Consider the following 16,811-nt stretch of genomic DNA (forward strand, 5'->3'; position numbering starts at 1 on the left):
CGCACAAACATGGACGCTCACACACATGCGTACACAGGTGCGCACACACACGCCACGCACATACAGGCCACGCACACGCACGCCCGCAGGAACAGACCTCATTGTGACTGGCGAATGGACTGCTACTGACTTCCACCCCTGGCTCTTATCTCTGAGTTGAGCAGGAAAACATTGTCGATTGTCATTAAAAAACCCATCTGGTTCACTCTTGCCCCCTTAGGGAAGGAAATCTGCCTTCCTTACCTGGCCCAGCCTATATGTGACTCCAGGCCCAGTGCTCAGCACTCAGCTGCCCTCTGAATTGGCCTGGCAAAGCCACTCAGCTCACGGGGCAATTAGGGAGAGGCAGCAAATTCTGGCCCAACCAGCAACGTCCACATCCCGCCGAGAATAATGAACAAATCAGCTGAATTTTCAGAGAGTATCGCCCCCCCCACCTGATACCTGTGGGTGACGCATCGGAGACTGGAAATGGCTCTTGAGCCAAGGAGGGAACTAGAAAGTGACAGGTACGGAGGTGGAGTCCAACTCTTGACCGAAGCAGTACAGCGAAGACTTTCTGGGCAGTCGTAGCTTTCTCCCGGTTCCCTGGCCATCCCATTCACACTGCCAGGGGGTTGGGTTGAGGGGTGGGGAGGTGGAAGGGCTTACCGAGATACTGGGGCTGAGCATTATCTTCACTAAGCTCGTACTTGATCCTGTAACCAGACACGGTGTTGGAGGCGGACACCCAGGACACCACGAAACTGCTGGAGGTGACCTCCTTGATCGACTCTGTCACCGAGGTCTCAGTGATTCGATCTCCGCCGGTCGGCACTCGTGACTCTCCCTCAGTGGGGGACACTGTGAGGGAGAGAGAGACACACGGGGGGTTACAAAACCCAAATTACACAATTAAGAATTCACCCCAGAAAAAAGGTTAAACTTCAAGGAGCGGTTCCATGGAATGGTCTTGTGTTTCCCACGTGACCTGATCGAGGTGTTTCATGTGGAAGGAGTTGGTGGAGTTGAGAGAGAGAAACCAATTCCTGTACTGGGGAGATAGTCCAGAATGGGGGTGGCACAGTGGTGAGCACTGCTGCCTCACAGCGCCAGGGACCTGGGTTCGATTCCCGCCTTGGGTGACTGCCTGTGCGGAGTCTGCACGCTCTCCTCGTGTCTGCGTGGGTTTCCTCCGGATGCTCCGATTTCCTCCCACAGTCCGAAGATGTGCGGGTTAGGTGGATTGGCCATGAGAAATGTGTCGGGTTACTGGGATAGGGCAGGGGATAGGGCCTGGGTAAGATACTCTTTTGGAGAGTCAGCGCTGACTCGATGGGCCGAATGGTTTCTTCCGCACTGTAGGGATTGTATAATTCTATTTAAATCTTGAGCCAAGCCATTCAACACTGATGTCTTCACACGAAGAGAGTGGCAGAAATCGTGAACCCTCACCCTCCCCCCGCTGTTGAGATTGGCGGGTTGGGGGGGGTGGGAGGTGGTGAGGTAAGGCGGGCGGGTTCTGTGTGAATTGACACTGAATTTGATGGATTTTTATTGGGGAGCTAGGTTACAGAACGATCATCCCTGATCCAATTGAATGGCCTCCTCCTGTTCTAATGAAAGGCACCCCCTTCAGCAACAGTCCCCGCACCCCCCCCCAACCCAAGACCCTGACGGGTCTGCATGGTTACGTGTAATGAAAGCTCAGGGTTCAGGCTAGTCACAAGCGGTCTCAGGTCCCTCATCACCGTCTATGGCTCCACCAATCCACCCCCATCCCCACGCACCGCCAACTTCCTGCCAATCAGACAGACGGGAGGCCGGGGTGGGTCCTCCTCTTGGTGAATTGTCCAATAATGTTGCGTGTGGAGGTTAACAGTATGAGGTCAGAGGTCAGTCATCAGGGGCAGTGCCCTTGGAAAGAGCTACACATCCCACACTGGTGGGGGCAAAACCCGGGCTGGAGGCAAAGGAAGCTCCTTGTCAAATCACGGCAAGATTTTACACGCCAGCTCCACACGTGTGGAGGAAGCATGCTGCCTTTCATTCGTCACGCCTGCTAACATGTTCCCGATTGGGAGGGTTAGGAGAGGGGGAGAATACTGAGCCTTGCAGGGGCATTACTCACAGGACACGGAGGAGGTTGTGAATTCAAATTTGGTGACTATTCTGCGGTTATGCGGCAACTTGCTGATGAGCTGACCCTCGTAGGTGATGCCTGGTCTCAGGTCTTGGAGGGTGAAGGAGAACCTGTTGCCTGGAACGGTCACCTCCCTCCATCGCTCTCTCGAGTTCATCTACATGAAACACAACAAACAAAAATAACTGTAAAACCCAGTGCGTGTGTATATACGTTTGTGTATGTGTGTGTGTGTGTGTGTGTGTATACGTTTGTGTATACGTGTGTGTGTTTGTGTACGTGGTGCTTTCGTGTGTGTGTATGTATTTGTATGTGTGTGTGTATGTGTGTACGTGTGTGTATGTATATGTGTACGTGTGTGTGTAGTTGTATGTGTATATGTATGCGTGCGTGTATGTGTGAGTATGTGTAAGTGTGTGCAGGTGTACGCATGAGTGTACGTGAAAATTTGTGTGTGTGTACGTGTGTTGTGTGTATGTGTATGTTTGTGTATGTGTAAGTTTGTGTGGGTATGTGTCTGTGTGTACATATGTATGTGTGCACGTGTGTGTGCATGTCTGCGTGTGCGCGTGTGAGTGCACATGTATGTCTGTGTGTGTGCGTAAATGTGTCTGCTTGTCCATGTGAGTGTACATGTACACACATGAACACACAAAAACATGAACACACACGCAAATAAACATGTGAATGTGCAAACATGCAAGAGCACACAAGCACACACACAGACGATTACCTCAGTGTTTTAAATGGCTGACAAGCTTTCTTCAAAGCCTAGTTGTGATCTGCAGTTGGTTCAATGCCAGATCAGAAAAAGTTTGTGTTTAATGAACTAAACTCCCAGTGCTGAAGGGCTTTTCAAAACAGTGATAAAGTATCAGCAGGAAGCACAAAATGAAGGTGCAATTAGCAACATCTTTTTTACATTAAATGGATGCTTTCCCAGTCTTGATTTTCAAATACCGAGGGCTCCGCACACTTCTTTTAAAAACCAGCCTCTCCTGAGGTTCCCCCAATCCCTCCTCCGCCCCCAATCACCCCCGTCCTCCCATGGTGCTTCTCCAAGGCTGCCACAGTTCACAATGTGAGGCTCACAAGCAGGTTAATTGGGTGCGGGGGCATCACAAGACACAGGCTCCCTTGCAGCAGCAGTCAGTGGAGTGGGACGTTTGGAATGACATTCCCCCCCCCCCCACCCCGCCGTTCCTCTTGGAGATCCAAACCGCAGCTCCCGTGCCACTGATCTCGAGGTGGGCTCGCTACGCACGGAGCCAGACTGGAACACAAGACTGGGGAGGCTTCCGTGTGTGGAGCTGGTGGAGGTCAGATATGGCCCCACCACGTCCCTGCCTCACAGTGATGTGAAGTTCAAAGATGGCAATTGACAGAACCCATCGTGGACATCGTACACGCACATACACACATGTACACACACGCACGTACACACACACATGTACACACACGCACGTACACACACGCATGTACACACACGCACGTACACACACGCACGTACACACACACACATGTACACACACGCATGTACACACACGCACGTACGCACACGCACGTACACACACGCACGTACACACACGCACGTACACACACGCACGTACACACACGCACGTACACACACGCACGTACACACACGCACGTGTACACACACGCACGTGTACACACACACGCGCGCACACCCGCACATGTACACACCCGCACATGTACACACCCGCACATGTACACACCCGCACATGTACACACCCGCACATGTACACACCCGCATATGTACACACCCGCACACACATGTACACACCCACACATGTACACGCACACGCACACACACGCACGCACACGCACGCACGCACGTACAGGTTTACCAGGCTGATTCTAGGGATGGCGGGTATGAGGAGAGATTGACGAGGTTAGGATTGTTTTCGCTGGAGTTCAGACGAATGAGGGGGGATCTCATAGAGACTTATAAAATTCTAACAGGACTTGACAGGGTAGATGCAGGGAGGATGTTCCTGATGGCGGGGGGTGTCCAGAACCAGGGTTCGTCTGAGGATTCGGGGTAGACCATTTAGGATGGAGGTGAGAAGGTATTTCTTCACCCAGAGTGGTGAGCCTGTGGAATTCATTACCACAGGAAGTAGTTGATGCCAAAACATTGAATGTATTCAAGAGGCGGCTGGATATAGCACTTGGGGCGAACGGGATCAAAGGTTATGGGGAGAAAGCAGGATTCGGCTATTGAGTTGGACGATCAGCCATGATCGTGATGAATGGCAGAGCAGGCTCGAAGGGCCGAATGGCCTCCTCCTGCTCCTATCTTCTTTGTTTCTATCTGTTGGCCATTTTGGGCTTGGCGAGGAGGCAGGGTGGGGGGGGTGTAGGGGGTGAAGAGTGATAGCTACGAAGGAGCCAATTTGTTTTTTAACATAGTAAATGCACCATGGAAGATGTCAGTCACCGTCCTGACTTGGAAATATATTGGCCAATCCTTCACTGTGGGACTCCCTGTCTAACAGTGCTGTGGGCGTACCTACGCTTCAGGAACTGCAGTGGGTTCAAGGCGGCGGCTCACCACCACCTTCTGAAGGGGCAATTAGGGATGGGCAACAAATGCCCATCCAGCCAGCGATGCCCACGTCCCGTAAATGAATGAATAAATACAAGTCAAATCTTCTGACCACATAGCACAGGCCTATATCCTGGGCCCAGTTCCCCCGATGTAAAGGGAACGTGTGCCAACACTGTAATTTGTTGACATGAAGTTAAGACTCACTTGGCTGCTTTCCGTGTTCCTGTTTTCATGCCAAGAGAGTGCTGGAAATGACCTGCACTTTACTGAGCATCTCTTGAGCAATGGAACATTGGCTCCAACCCCCGACCTCCACTGAAGCCTGGCAAGGCCGTCTGTGCAGCGACACCAGAGGTCAAAGGGCACACAGGATACGAGCCAGCCTGTGCGCGGCATGTGTGTTTTTGTGGTGGGGAGCAGAACACAACGGGGGCTAGGTTTGCCCTCAGTGTAACCGGACACTGGGTACTGATGCACACTGCCATCTTAGAGAGTTGGACAGGATCTGGCCTCTTACTCCACATTGTGCAATAGTACACTGGCAAAACAGAGTTTCCTTTCCCTCTGCCGGTTCCAACCAGCTTAACACAATCGCTGACTGGCTCCGAGCACACTCTGCCCAGACACACACGCGCTCCCACACATGTGCACCCACACACACACACACCGGTGGCACGTGGCACAGTGTTTAGCACTGTTGCCTCACAGCGCCAGGAACCCGGGTTCAATTCCAGCCTCGAGTGACTGTCTGTGTGGAGTTTGCACGTTCTCCCTGTGTCTGCGAGTGTTTCCTCCGGGTGCTCCGGTTTCTTCCCATATTCCAAGGGTGTGTGGATTAAGTGTGTAGATTAGCCATGCTAATTTGTCCCTTAGTGTCCCAAAATGTGTAGGTTAGGGGCTAAATTGCCCCTTAGTGACCAAAGACGTGCAGGTTAGGTGGATTGGCCACGCTAAATTGCCCCTTAGTGTCCAAGATGTGTAGGTTAGGAGGATTGGCCATGCTAACCTGCCCCTTAGTGTCCAAAGATGTGTAGGTTAGGTGGATTGGCCATGCTAAATTGCCCCTTAGTGTCCAAGATGTGCAGGTTAGGGGGATTAGCGGGGTAAACATGGGGGTATATTGGGATAGGGCAGGGGGTAGGCCTAGGTAAGATGCTATTTTGGAGAGTTAGCGCAGACTCGATGGTCCAAATGGCCTTCTCTGCTCTGTAGGGATTCTATGATTCCAGTACTGGGAACCACAAGAGGTTGTTGGCTCAAGTTGCCATTGTGGTCGAATAAATTTGATAAGTCGAGGCAATCGATGGCTGGCTTTGGGAAAGAATGACTCTGGAGCCCTTGGAACCTCTGGAAGAGATCACCTGGTGGAAGTAGAGGCATGGTGTTCCCCACAATAAACAACTTTCTCCCGCACGGTTTCAACTGGTTTGACGTAAGCCAAGCCAAAGATGTCGCGTGTTCCCAAACACTGTTAAGCGTTGACAGACCAGGTTGGCTAGCTTACTTACGGGCCTCCATTTCAGGATGTACTGTAAGATTTGGAAGGACTCCGGCTTGTTCCATTTAATCGGATGTCCGTCTGTGAAATTCCCCACCTCTGTGAACAGCACTTGCACGGGTCCAGATCCTGTCAAAGACAAGTTATTGTTGGTCAAATGGAACAATGGCAGAAGGATTAGAGTTACACTGCACTTATACACAAATTCCTACGCCAAACAATGTCGCCATTCAGACCAACTGCTGCATTCCACATAACCCTGGAAATGACCCCCCATTCCTCCAATCTTATTGGATTACTATCGAAATGGAAAGAAATTACAACATGCTGCTGTGCAGAGGGACCTGGGGGTCCTTGTGCATGAGACGCAAAAACCCAGTCTGCAGGTGCAACAGGTGATCAAGAAGGCAAATGGGATGTTGGCCTATATCGCAAGGGGGATAGAATATAAAAGCAGAGATGTCTTGCTGCATCTGTACAGGGCATTGGTGAGGCCGCAGCTGGAATACTGTGTGCAGTATTGGTCCCCTTATTTGCGGAAGGATATATTGGCCTTGGAGGGAGTGCAGAGAAGGTTCACCGGGTTGATACCAGAGATGAGGGGTGTTGATTATGAGGAGAGACTGAGCAGATTGGGTTTGTATTCGTTGGAATTTAGAGGGCTGAGGGGGGATCTTATAGAGACCCTATAAGATAATGAAGGGGCTGGATAGGGTAGAGGTGGAGAGATTCTTTCCACTTAGAAAGGAAACTAGAACTAGAGGGCACAGCCTCAAAATAAAGGGGGGTCAGTTTAGGACAGAGTTGAGGAGGAACTTCTTCTCTCAGAGGGTGGTGAATCTCTGGAATTCTCTGCCCACAGAAGTGGTGGAGGCTACCTCGCTGAATATGTTTAAATCACGGATAGATGGATTCCTGATCGGTAAGGGAATTAGGGGTTATAGGGACCAGGCGGGTAAGTGGAACTGATCCACTTCAGATCAGCCATGATCTTATTGAATGGCGGGGCAGGCTCAAGGGGCTAGATGGCCTACTCCTGCTCCTATTTCTTATGTTCTTATGTTCTTATTCGCATATCCTGGTGTTCTTTCCTTCCTCCTGGGTTATACAACTTCCCCTGAAGTCTTCCCACCTCAGCTCCACTTTCTGAGTAAGGACGTTTTTCCCGGATTCCCAACTGGATTGTTAATGACAATCTTATTTCAGCGACTCCTGGCTCTAGTCTGGGGAGGTCGCATGGCGCTGTGGGTTAGCGCATTCCAACCTCGGAGATGAAGCTCCGGGTTCAATGGCGCTCCAGGACCTGATGGCCAAGGAAGGTGCGTTCATAAAGTGGTCAAAAACAGGGAAACTGTTGACCTTCCCCTCTGGCGAGTGGGCAAGATTCCTGGTCAGGCACACTGTGGAAAACGACAGCATACCATCAGTACTTGCCAAGCATCACGATAGACCACTCCAATGAAGACCATCAGTACCGTGCCAAGCATCGCGATAAACCACTCCAATGAAGACCATCAGTACCGTGCCAAGCATTGCCACGGACCACTCCAATGAAGGCCATGGTTGCCAATGTCCTCCTAGGGCATGGTACCTGGAGCAGGAGTGCTGGTCTTCCGTACGAGTGGCAACATCCACCTGACAGAACCCTTCTCATCATCTTACACGTCGCTCTATCATGGCACTTCTTGCTCTTCCTTTGTTCTAGAGGACAGGTGCAGACTTGATGGGACGAAGGGCCTTTTCTGCACTCTATGATTCTATGTACTTCAGCTTGTCTAGTTTATCCCGATGCCTATAATCGGTGGCGCAGCTGCCTCACAGCGCAAAGGACCCGGGTTCGATTCCCGCCTTGGGTCACTGTCTGTGTAGAATCTGGGGATTTTCACAGTAACGTCATTGCAGTGTTAATGTAAGCCTACTTGTGACACTAATAAATAAACTATGTGGGCGGCACAGTGGTTAGCACTGCTGCCTCACAGCGCCAGGGACCCAGGTTCGATTCCCGGCTTGGGTCACTGTCTGTGTGGAGTTTGCACATTCTCCCCGTGTCTGCGTGGGTTTCCTCCGGGTGCTCCGGTTTCCTCCCACAGTCCGAAAGACTAATTAGGTGCATTGGCCGTGCTAAATTCTCCCTCGGTGTACCCGAACAGGAGCCGGAGTGTGGCAACTAAGGGAATTTCACAGTAACTTCATTGCAGTGTTAATGTAATGTACTTATGACGCTAACAAATAAACTTAAAAAACTTAAACTTACAAGTCTCTCAGTTCTGATGTTAATCTTTTCCGCCGTCTTTCTCTTTCATATCCTTCACACAGTGCGGTCTCACCATGGTGCCATTCTGAAGCAAGTTTAAAATAACTTCTCTGCTTTTCTCCTGTACATACCTCAAACCCCCAGGCTTGGCCTCACACGTACCCCATTCAATGTCTGGTTCACATTCCGCTAGCTATTAGTGAGTTAAATGATGAGGAGAGGTTGCATGGACAAAGTTTCCAATCCCCTCAGCATAAAAGATTAATTCCAATTCTCTTCCCACACCTAGTGGTGCACTGAGGCAGACTATTGTTTGTTTTCTATAGCTAGTAACTCCCGGAGGTCACTCGTCTGTTACTGGGGACGTATAGCTTGAGGGGCACCACGGCCACTGGCGTGTTTGGAAGGATTTGCATTCAACCCGTGTGGCCGCATTAGGAATGCATCTTCCTTGGCGATCAAGTCCTGGGTTGGGATTCGAACCAAGAGCTTCTGTCTCAGAGACAGGGACGCTAACCCCACTGTGCCACAAGGACCTCCATGTAAAAGAGCAAGCTGTGATCTAACTGAAGTCGACCCATGGGGTCGACAGAGCGAAACCAATTTCTCTGGTTGGAAGGGGTGGGAGGGGTGGGGGGGGGCGGTCCCAGGAAGGGTGCATGGCCGTATAAAATTCAGGCGAGGGCATTAAGGAAGCACTTCCTCACACAAAGAGGGGGCAGGAATCTGGAACCCTCCGTCCCTCCACCCGTCTCCTTCCAAAAAGCTGTTGAGGCTCGGGGTCAAGTGACGATGCCAAAGTTGATGGAAGTTTTTGTTCGCTATGGATCCCTCAGCCTGGGAAACCAATGGAACTTCAGATACAGATCAGCCCTGAGCTAAGTGAATGGTGCAAGAGGCTCGAGGGGCTGAATGGCCTCCACCTGTTCCTATGGATGCTGCCACTGACATTGGTACAACTGGTCAGCGCTTCCATTCCAAATCAAATCGCTAATTTCATTTAGTAGCCAATTGGGAATTATATTTTGAAACTTACTGGACTTGTCATGTTACTAACTTCATGACATTATAAATCACTACCTGTCTCAACTAGCCATTCATCTGGTGCTGTCTGGTAACTAACCTGGTTGACTAAAACCATCGTTAATCTTCTCAAATTACTAACCAGCCTACTGAGAAAATCGTTACTTGTCTCACCTAGTTACTACCTCATCTAGTTACTCAGTGTTACAAATCACTAGTCTCACCTAGTTACCATGGTAATTATACCATGAAATCATTACTCATCTTGTTTAATTGATAATTTGGCTACATCAAATCCCTACAGTGCAGAAGGAGGCCAATCGGCCCATCGAGTCTGCACCGACTCTCTGACAGGAGCATCTTACCCAGGTCCTCTCCCCCTCCCTAATCCCCTTTCTAGGCTGGGATTTTCCAGATGCCCGGGCTGGTTTACCCGTGATGTGGAGATGCCGGCGTTGGACTGGGGTGAACACGGTAAGAAGTCTCACGACACCAGGTTAAAGTCCAACAGGTTTATTTGGTAGCAAATACCCGTGACAGAGGCAGGTCGCCATTGGCCGCCAGCAGGATCTTCCAGTCCCGCTGGGATCGTCCAGTCCCGCCGGAGTCAGTGGCAAGTTATGTTGCTTATTGGCTATGCTGCTGAGTAACCCGATACAGGGAGTCACCTTGGCGGGACTGGAAGATCCTGCCGGAGGGAAGGGCTGGAAAACACCGTCTTTAGTTTCCACCCTGGAGACTAGGTATTGAAGTCATCTATAGTTAATAACAAATGAAGCTATCACAAGGCTCACCTAGTCATTCACCTGCTAAAGATACTCTGAAAGTCCGCCGACACACAAGCCCTTGCGTTTTCTAATCGCCTCAGAATGCACACTGGGCTTGTTGACAGGACATGGGGAAGACATGGCTCACTGACACATTTGGCGAGCTCGTTCCGTGTCCTCTCAATGAACTTGGTGGGAAGCCGCATCAACAGCAAAGAAAGTGGGAAAAAAATGTGCTTCAGTCTGCTCTGTGTTGCAGCACTCACGGTCCAGCAAGGTCAACAGAGGATTGCGCAGTGCTGATAGCTCGTAAATCATGTGTATCAAAAACCAGAGGGACGAGAGGCACCCACCCCCCCACCCCTCCCCCCTCCCTTAGGAGAGGGGGAGAAGAGAGAGAGTCCAAAAACAAAAATCCAACTCGCAAGACAACAAGCTGGTCAGAATCAGAGAATTCCTACAGTGCGGAAGGAGGCCATTCGGCCCATTGAGTCTACACCAACCACAATCCCACCCAGGCCTTATCCCCATAACCCCATGCATTTATCCCAACTAGGCTCCCTGACACTAGGGTCAATTTAGAACATAGAACAGTACAACACAGGACAGGCCCTTCAGCCCACGATGTTGTGCCGAGCTTTGTCTGAAACCCAGATCAAGCTATTTCCTCCCTATCATCCCGAAGTACTCCATGTGCCTATCCAATAGCTTCTTAAATGTTCCTAAAGTTTCTGACTCCACTATCCCTGCAGGCAGTCCATTCCACACCCCAACCACTCTCTGAGTAAAAATCCTACCTCGGACATCCTTCCTATATCTCCCACCATGAACCCTATAGTTATGCCCCCTAGTTACCGCTCCGTTCACCCGAGGAAATAGTCTTTGAACGTTCACTCTATCTATCTCCCCCATCATCTTATAAACCTCTACCAAGTCTCCTCTCAACCTCCTCCGCTCCTAAGAGAAAAGCCCAAGTTCCCTCAACCTTTCCTCATATGACCTACCCTCCAAACCAGGCAGCATCCTGGTAAATCTCCTCTGCACTCTTTCCAGTGTCTCCACATCCTTCTTATAGTGAGGTGACCAGAACTGCACACAATATTCCAAATGTGGTCTCACCAAGGTCCTGTACAGTTGCAGCATAACCCCACGGCTCTTAAACTCAAACCCCCTGTTAATGAACGCCAATACACTATAGGCCTTCTTCACAGCTCTATCCACTTGAGTGGCAACCTTCAGAGATCTGTGGACATGAACCCCAAGATCTCTCTGTTCCTCCACAGTCTTCAGAACCCTACCTTTGACCCTGTAATCCACATTTAAATTTGTCCTACCAAAATGAATCACCTCGCATTTGTCAGGGTTAAACTCCATTTGCCATTTTTCAGCCCAGCTCTGCATCCTATCTATATCTCTTATGTATCTTATATATCTATATATCTATCTATATATCTAATTTAGCATGGCCAATCCACCTAACTCGCACATCTTTGAAGTGTGGGGGGAAATCGAAGCACCCAGAGGAAACCCACGCAGACACGGGGAGAACGTGCAGACTCCACACAGACAGTGACCCGAGGCCGGAATTGAACCCAGGTCTCTGGTGCCGTGAGGCAGCAGTGCTAACCACTGTGCCACCGTGCCGTTAACATCACAGATTCGAAATGCTCAGAGTGTGTTGCACACTTTCGGGTCTTTGCAAGTATTTAGCGAGCTATTTCCCCATGCATTGTTGGGTGGGATAAATTGACCATGTATAGAGGTGTGACTGATCCAAAGTGAAGTCAGGCTTGACTAATCAATTGGGGAAACGTGGTGTTAAAAGCACAGCAAGAGCCCGCGACACCTCACTAAGAGAATTCCGATTGGACACACATGTCAGAAATGAAGTTGAGGCCACTGTTCCCATTCCCTCTGATTTACAACACCATGGGTGGCACAGTGGTTGGCACTGCTGCCTCACAGCGCCAGGGAACCGGGTTCAATTCCGGCCTCGGGTCACTGTCTGTGTGGAGTCTGCACGTTCTCCCCGTGTCTGCGTGTGGGTTTCCTTCGGGTGTTCCGGTTTCCTCCCACAGTCCAAAGATGCGCGGGTTAGGTGGGGATTGGCCATGCTAAATTGCCCCTTAGTGTCAGGGGGACTAGCTGGGGTAAATACCTGGGTTAATGGGGATAGGGCCTGGGTGGGATTGTGGTCGGCGCAGACTAGGGCAAAACTGTATAAAACGCTAGTTAGGCCACAGCTAGAGTACTGTGTACAGTTCTGGTCACCACACTATAAGAAGGAAATGATTGATGTAGAGGAGATTCACCAGGGTGTTGCCTGGACTGGAGTATTTCAGCCATTGAGAGGGACTGGATAGACTGGGGTTGTTTTCCCTGGAGCAGAGAGGGCAGCAGGAGGGACCTGATCGAGGTGCGTAAAATAACAAGGGGCCTAGACAGGGTGGATGGGAAGAAACTTTTCCCCTTAGTAGAGGAGTCAATAACCAGGAGGCATTGATTTAAGGTAAGGAGTAGGAGATTTAGAGGGGATTTGAGGAAAAGCTTTTTCACCCAGAGGGTGATGGGAATCTGGAACTCACTGCCTGGAAGGGTGGTAGAGGCCGGAAACCTCACAACATTTAATAAGCATTTAGATGAGCACTTGAAACGCTGGAGCATCCAAGCCTATGGACCAAGTGCTGGAAAATGGGATTTGAATAGATAGGTGCTTGATGGTCACCGCAGACACGATGGGCTGAAGGGTTTGCCTCCGTGCTGTAAAGCTCTATGACTAACTCTCTTCGACTATGATCAGGCTGAGGCCTCACTGCAAACTCTATGACATTGGTATTGTAGCTGTGGCACCTCTGGGTGCTGGGAGTGTGATGTCACACGTCCTAAGGTCATGACCTGGTTACCCAAGAGTATGGAAGTGGCTTCAATTCAGAGGAGCCCCCAAGGCCTCAGAGCGGGCCAGACTGGACCCATTAAACCCTCAAGCTAAAAACAAAATTCATTAAAGCCAAGGACCCATGAGAAAGGGAAAGACTGCTGCTCTGCCTGGCAAAAATTGTATAAATCAGCCAGTTTCCGAAGGATAATTACTTCATAACGATGTAATGTTTACTCCCTGTGGTCAGTGTAGCCAGTCACACTAATCACAAACTGCCTTATTTCCTTGCTGGCATCAGATAACAGGCCCATACAAGGGTAAGGGAAAGTGTGCAGGGATAGGGGGAGAGAACAGGGGAGAGGCGGAGTGGAAGACTCTTTGAAAGGGCCAACGCAAACTCGATGGGTCAAGTAGCCTCACTGTGTGGCCTAAGGTTCTGCCAGTTTTGCCTTTGTTCCCAATGTCTAACGTTGCTCGATTCACTCATCTGGGAACAGCAGGAGGCCATTTCCAGCATTTGATTGGATCACGGCCAATCTTAATTCCATCTACAACTCATCCATCCCCCACTTGCATCTTTAACCCTTGATATCCCTATCCAACAAAAAACAATTTAGGTTTTGGAATGTTCCCTCCCCCCCGCCACATCTCCCCCCTTGCTTTCTTTGTGGAGGTTGGGTGAGGAGAGGTTGTTCCATTACCCTTCCTGTGGGGAGTGATACCTGACATTGTCCCCCCCGACAGGCCAGGCCTCGTTTTAAGGTTCCTCTCCCTTGTCCTGAGCTTCCCCCACCAGAGGAAACCATTTCTCTGCACCCACACTGTGGTGAACCATCGTTGGTTCCCACTGTGGGATTGTTCTAATGTTGTTGTTGGGCTAGGGTGGGATTAATACACCTGTGGTTGTTACTGTTGTGGCACATCCCAGTCGGGCTCCGCCTCCTGGGAGAGGTATAAGACCCCCTGCTCGGGCGGGACCTCTTCAGTCTGGGATAGTGTGTTAAAGTTCTGTTAGTTCCATTGTTAGTTAATAAAAGCCTTCTTTTACCGAAGCTTCGTGCCTCGTGTCCAATTGATGCGCATCAATTTTATTAACTAACATTAAACTCTCGACGGAAGAAAAAAAAGAGAGTATGGAGCAAATCCTAAAGCCAGAACGTCTGACGCTAGATCCACGTGCGGTGGGCGCTTCTAACACCTTCGACCACTGGCTGAAGTGTTTTGAAGATTACCTAGCAGCCTCCGCAGCGGTCACCACAGATGATGACAGACTCCGGGTCCTCCATGCGAGGATAAGCGACACAGTCTACCTCGCAATCCGTGCGGCCACCACTTACCCGAGGGCCCCCGAGCTTTTAAAAAAGCGCTATACGAAACCTCCCAACGAGATCCACGCTCGTTACCTCCTCGCTACACGACGTCGGCAGTCGGGCGAAACCATGGAGGATTACGCCAATGAGCTCTTGCAGCTTGCCAGGGGCTGTGACTGCAAAGCTGTGTCGGCTGAGCAGTACATGTACGACCTCGCCCGAGGTGCGTTTGTGGCCGGGGTCGGGTCTTCATACATCCGTCTCAAGCTGCTAGAAAAGGGAAATCTCAACCTGACCCAAGCTATGGAATTAGCTGAAATGCTTGAGACGGCTTTGAAGAGCTTGGTCCTGTATCCGGAGGACCACGTGGAGACAACGTGGCAGGAGCAGTCGCAAATCCCTCCTCGACCCACGGGCTCGAAGTGCAGTGTTATGGCGTGCTCCCATGTGGACCAGACGACGGCTGCAGCCCCATGCGGCCCGCGGTGCTACTTCTGCGGAGGAGCCAAGCATCCACGACAAAAGTGTCCCGCTAAAGCGGTAGTCTGTAACCTATGCGGTAAAAAGGGGCATTATGCGAAGGTGTGCAGATCGAAGCCCAGGAACGGCAGTGCGGCCTGTGACCCTTCAGAACGGATATCATCACCATCGTCATTGAAGTACTCACGGGGTTCGTCCACGTGCGAGTCCAGGACGACGCCATTGCGGTCGACGGAGTCGGAGGAGGATGACCACCAGGAGTCGCTACGTTTGGCGCCCTCACCCATGTGCGATTCATGGGGGCGGCCATTTTGGTCGACGATGACCATGAGCGACCAGCAGGGGTCCTCAGCATCGACCTCAGCTGCCTGCAGTGACGTTCACGGATCAACGGTGGCGTCGATCACCCTGAACCAGGCTAAGCACCACAGGCTTGACTGTTCGATGATGGATATACAGGTAAATGGTCGTGCAATTTATTGTCTGTTTGACAGCGGGAGCACTGAGAGCTTTATTCACCCTGACAGTGTAAAGAGGTGTGGACTCCAGATTCAACCTGCCAAACAGACGATCTCTATGGCATCAAGGTCCCGGTCTGTCCCTGTGCTAGGACGTTGTGTGGTAACTTTGAAAGTGCAAGGCACAATTTACGAGCGATTCAGGCTCCTTGTGTTGCCGCATCTTTGCGCACCAATTCTCCTCGGACTAAACTTTATGGTCCACATGAAGAGTGTGATCCTACAGTACGGTGGGCCACTCCCTTCGCTGACAGTGGGGGAACAGCTGCAGTCTCCAAATTGTCCAAAGCGCCCCGCATGCAATCTTTCTACATTAAAGATCACCACACCCTCTTTATTTCAGAATCTGGTACCAGGCTGCAAGCCCATCGCTACTAAAAGTAGGCGTTACAGCACTGAAGATCGGATCTTCATCAGATCTGAGGTTCAGCGACTCCTCAAAGAAGGGATCATACAGCCCAGTGTTAGTCCGTGGAGAGCACAGGTTGTGGTGGTCAAGAGCGGGAACAAACCCCGGATGGTCATTGATTACAGTCAGACCATTAATCGATATACGCAGCTGGATGCGTATCCCCTCCCGCGCATATCTGATATGGTCAATCAGATTGCGCAGTACCGGGTGTTCTCCACCATAGACCTTAAGTCCGCCTACCACCAACTCCCCATTCGCCCAGAGGACCGACACTACACGGCCTTTGAGGCGGATGGTCGTCTGTATCAGTTCCTTAGGGTTCCATTTGGTGTCACCAATGGGGTCTCGGTCTTCCAGCGTGCTATGGACCGAATGGTTGACCAGAACAGGCTGCGGGCTACCTTCCCGTACCTGGATAATGTCACCATCTGCGGCCGTGATCAGCAGGACCATGACACAAATCTCCAGAACTTTTTACGCACTGCATCTCGCCTGAACTTGACCTACAACAGGGAGAAGTGTGTATTCCGTACGCGCCGGTTAGCCATCCTGGGATACGTGGTGAAAAACGGGGTCATTGGCCCTGATCCAGACCGTATGCGCCCCCTTGCTGAACTTCCCTTGCCCGCTAGCGCAAAAGCACTGAGAAGGTGCCTAGGCTTCTTCTCCTATTATGCGCAGTGGGTCCCCAACTACGCGGACAAAGCCCGTCCGCTTATTAAGTCCATGACTTTTCCACTCACGCCAGAGGCCCAATTGGCCTTCAAGGAATTGAAACATGACATCGCGAAAGCCACGATGCACGCGGTAGACGAATCCATCCCTTTTCAGGTGGAAAGCGATGCATCTGATTTCGCCCTGGCCACCACACTTAACCAGGCGGGCAGGCCCGTCGCGTTTTTTTCCCGCACCCTCCAAGGCCCCGAAATTCGGCATTCAGCGGTGGAAAAGGAGGCCCAGGCCATTGTGGAGGCCGT

The 16,811-nt window shown here is 50.9% G+C and overlaps 1 protein-coding gene across 1 annotated transcript in view; it reads right to left on the reverse strand.

The window, feature by feature from the left end:
* Positions 1-16,811, reverse strand: part of LOC144503882 (fibronectin-like) — a 153,952-nt gene that overhangs the window by 93,114 nt on the left and 44,027 nt on the right. Inside the window, exons 13-15 of the mRNA XM_078228909.1 lie at positions 6,203-6,321; positions 2,111-2,279; positions 652-843 (exon numbers count right to left, since the gene is read on the reverse strand). Of these exons, the coding sequence (XP_078085035.1) occupies positions 652-843; positions 2,111-2,279; positions 6,203-6,321 (480 nt within the window). The remainder of the gene's footprint in view (positions 1-651; positions 844-2,110; positions 2,280-6,202; positions 6,322-16,811) is intronic.

Source organism: Mustelus asterias, chromosome 14 (genome assembly GCF_964213995.1).
Source record: "Mustelus asterias chromosome 14, sMusAst1.hap1.1, whole genome shotgun sequence".
NCBI lineage: Eukaryota > Metazoa > Chordata > Chondrichthyes > Carcharhiniformes > Triakidae > Mustelus > Mustelus asterias.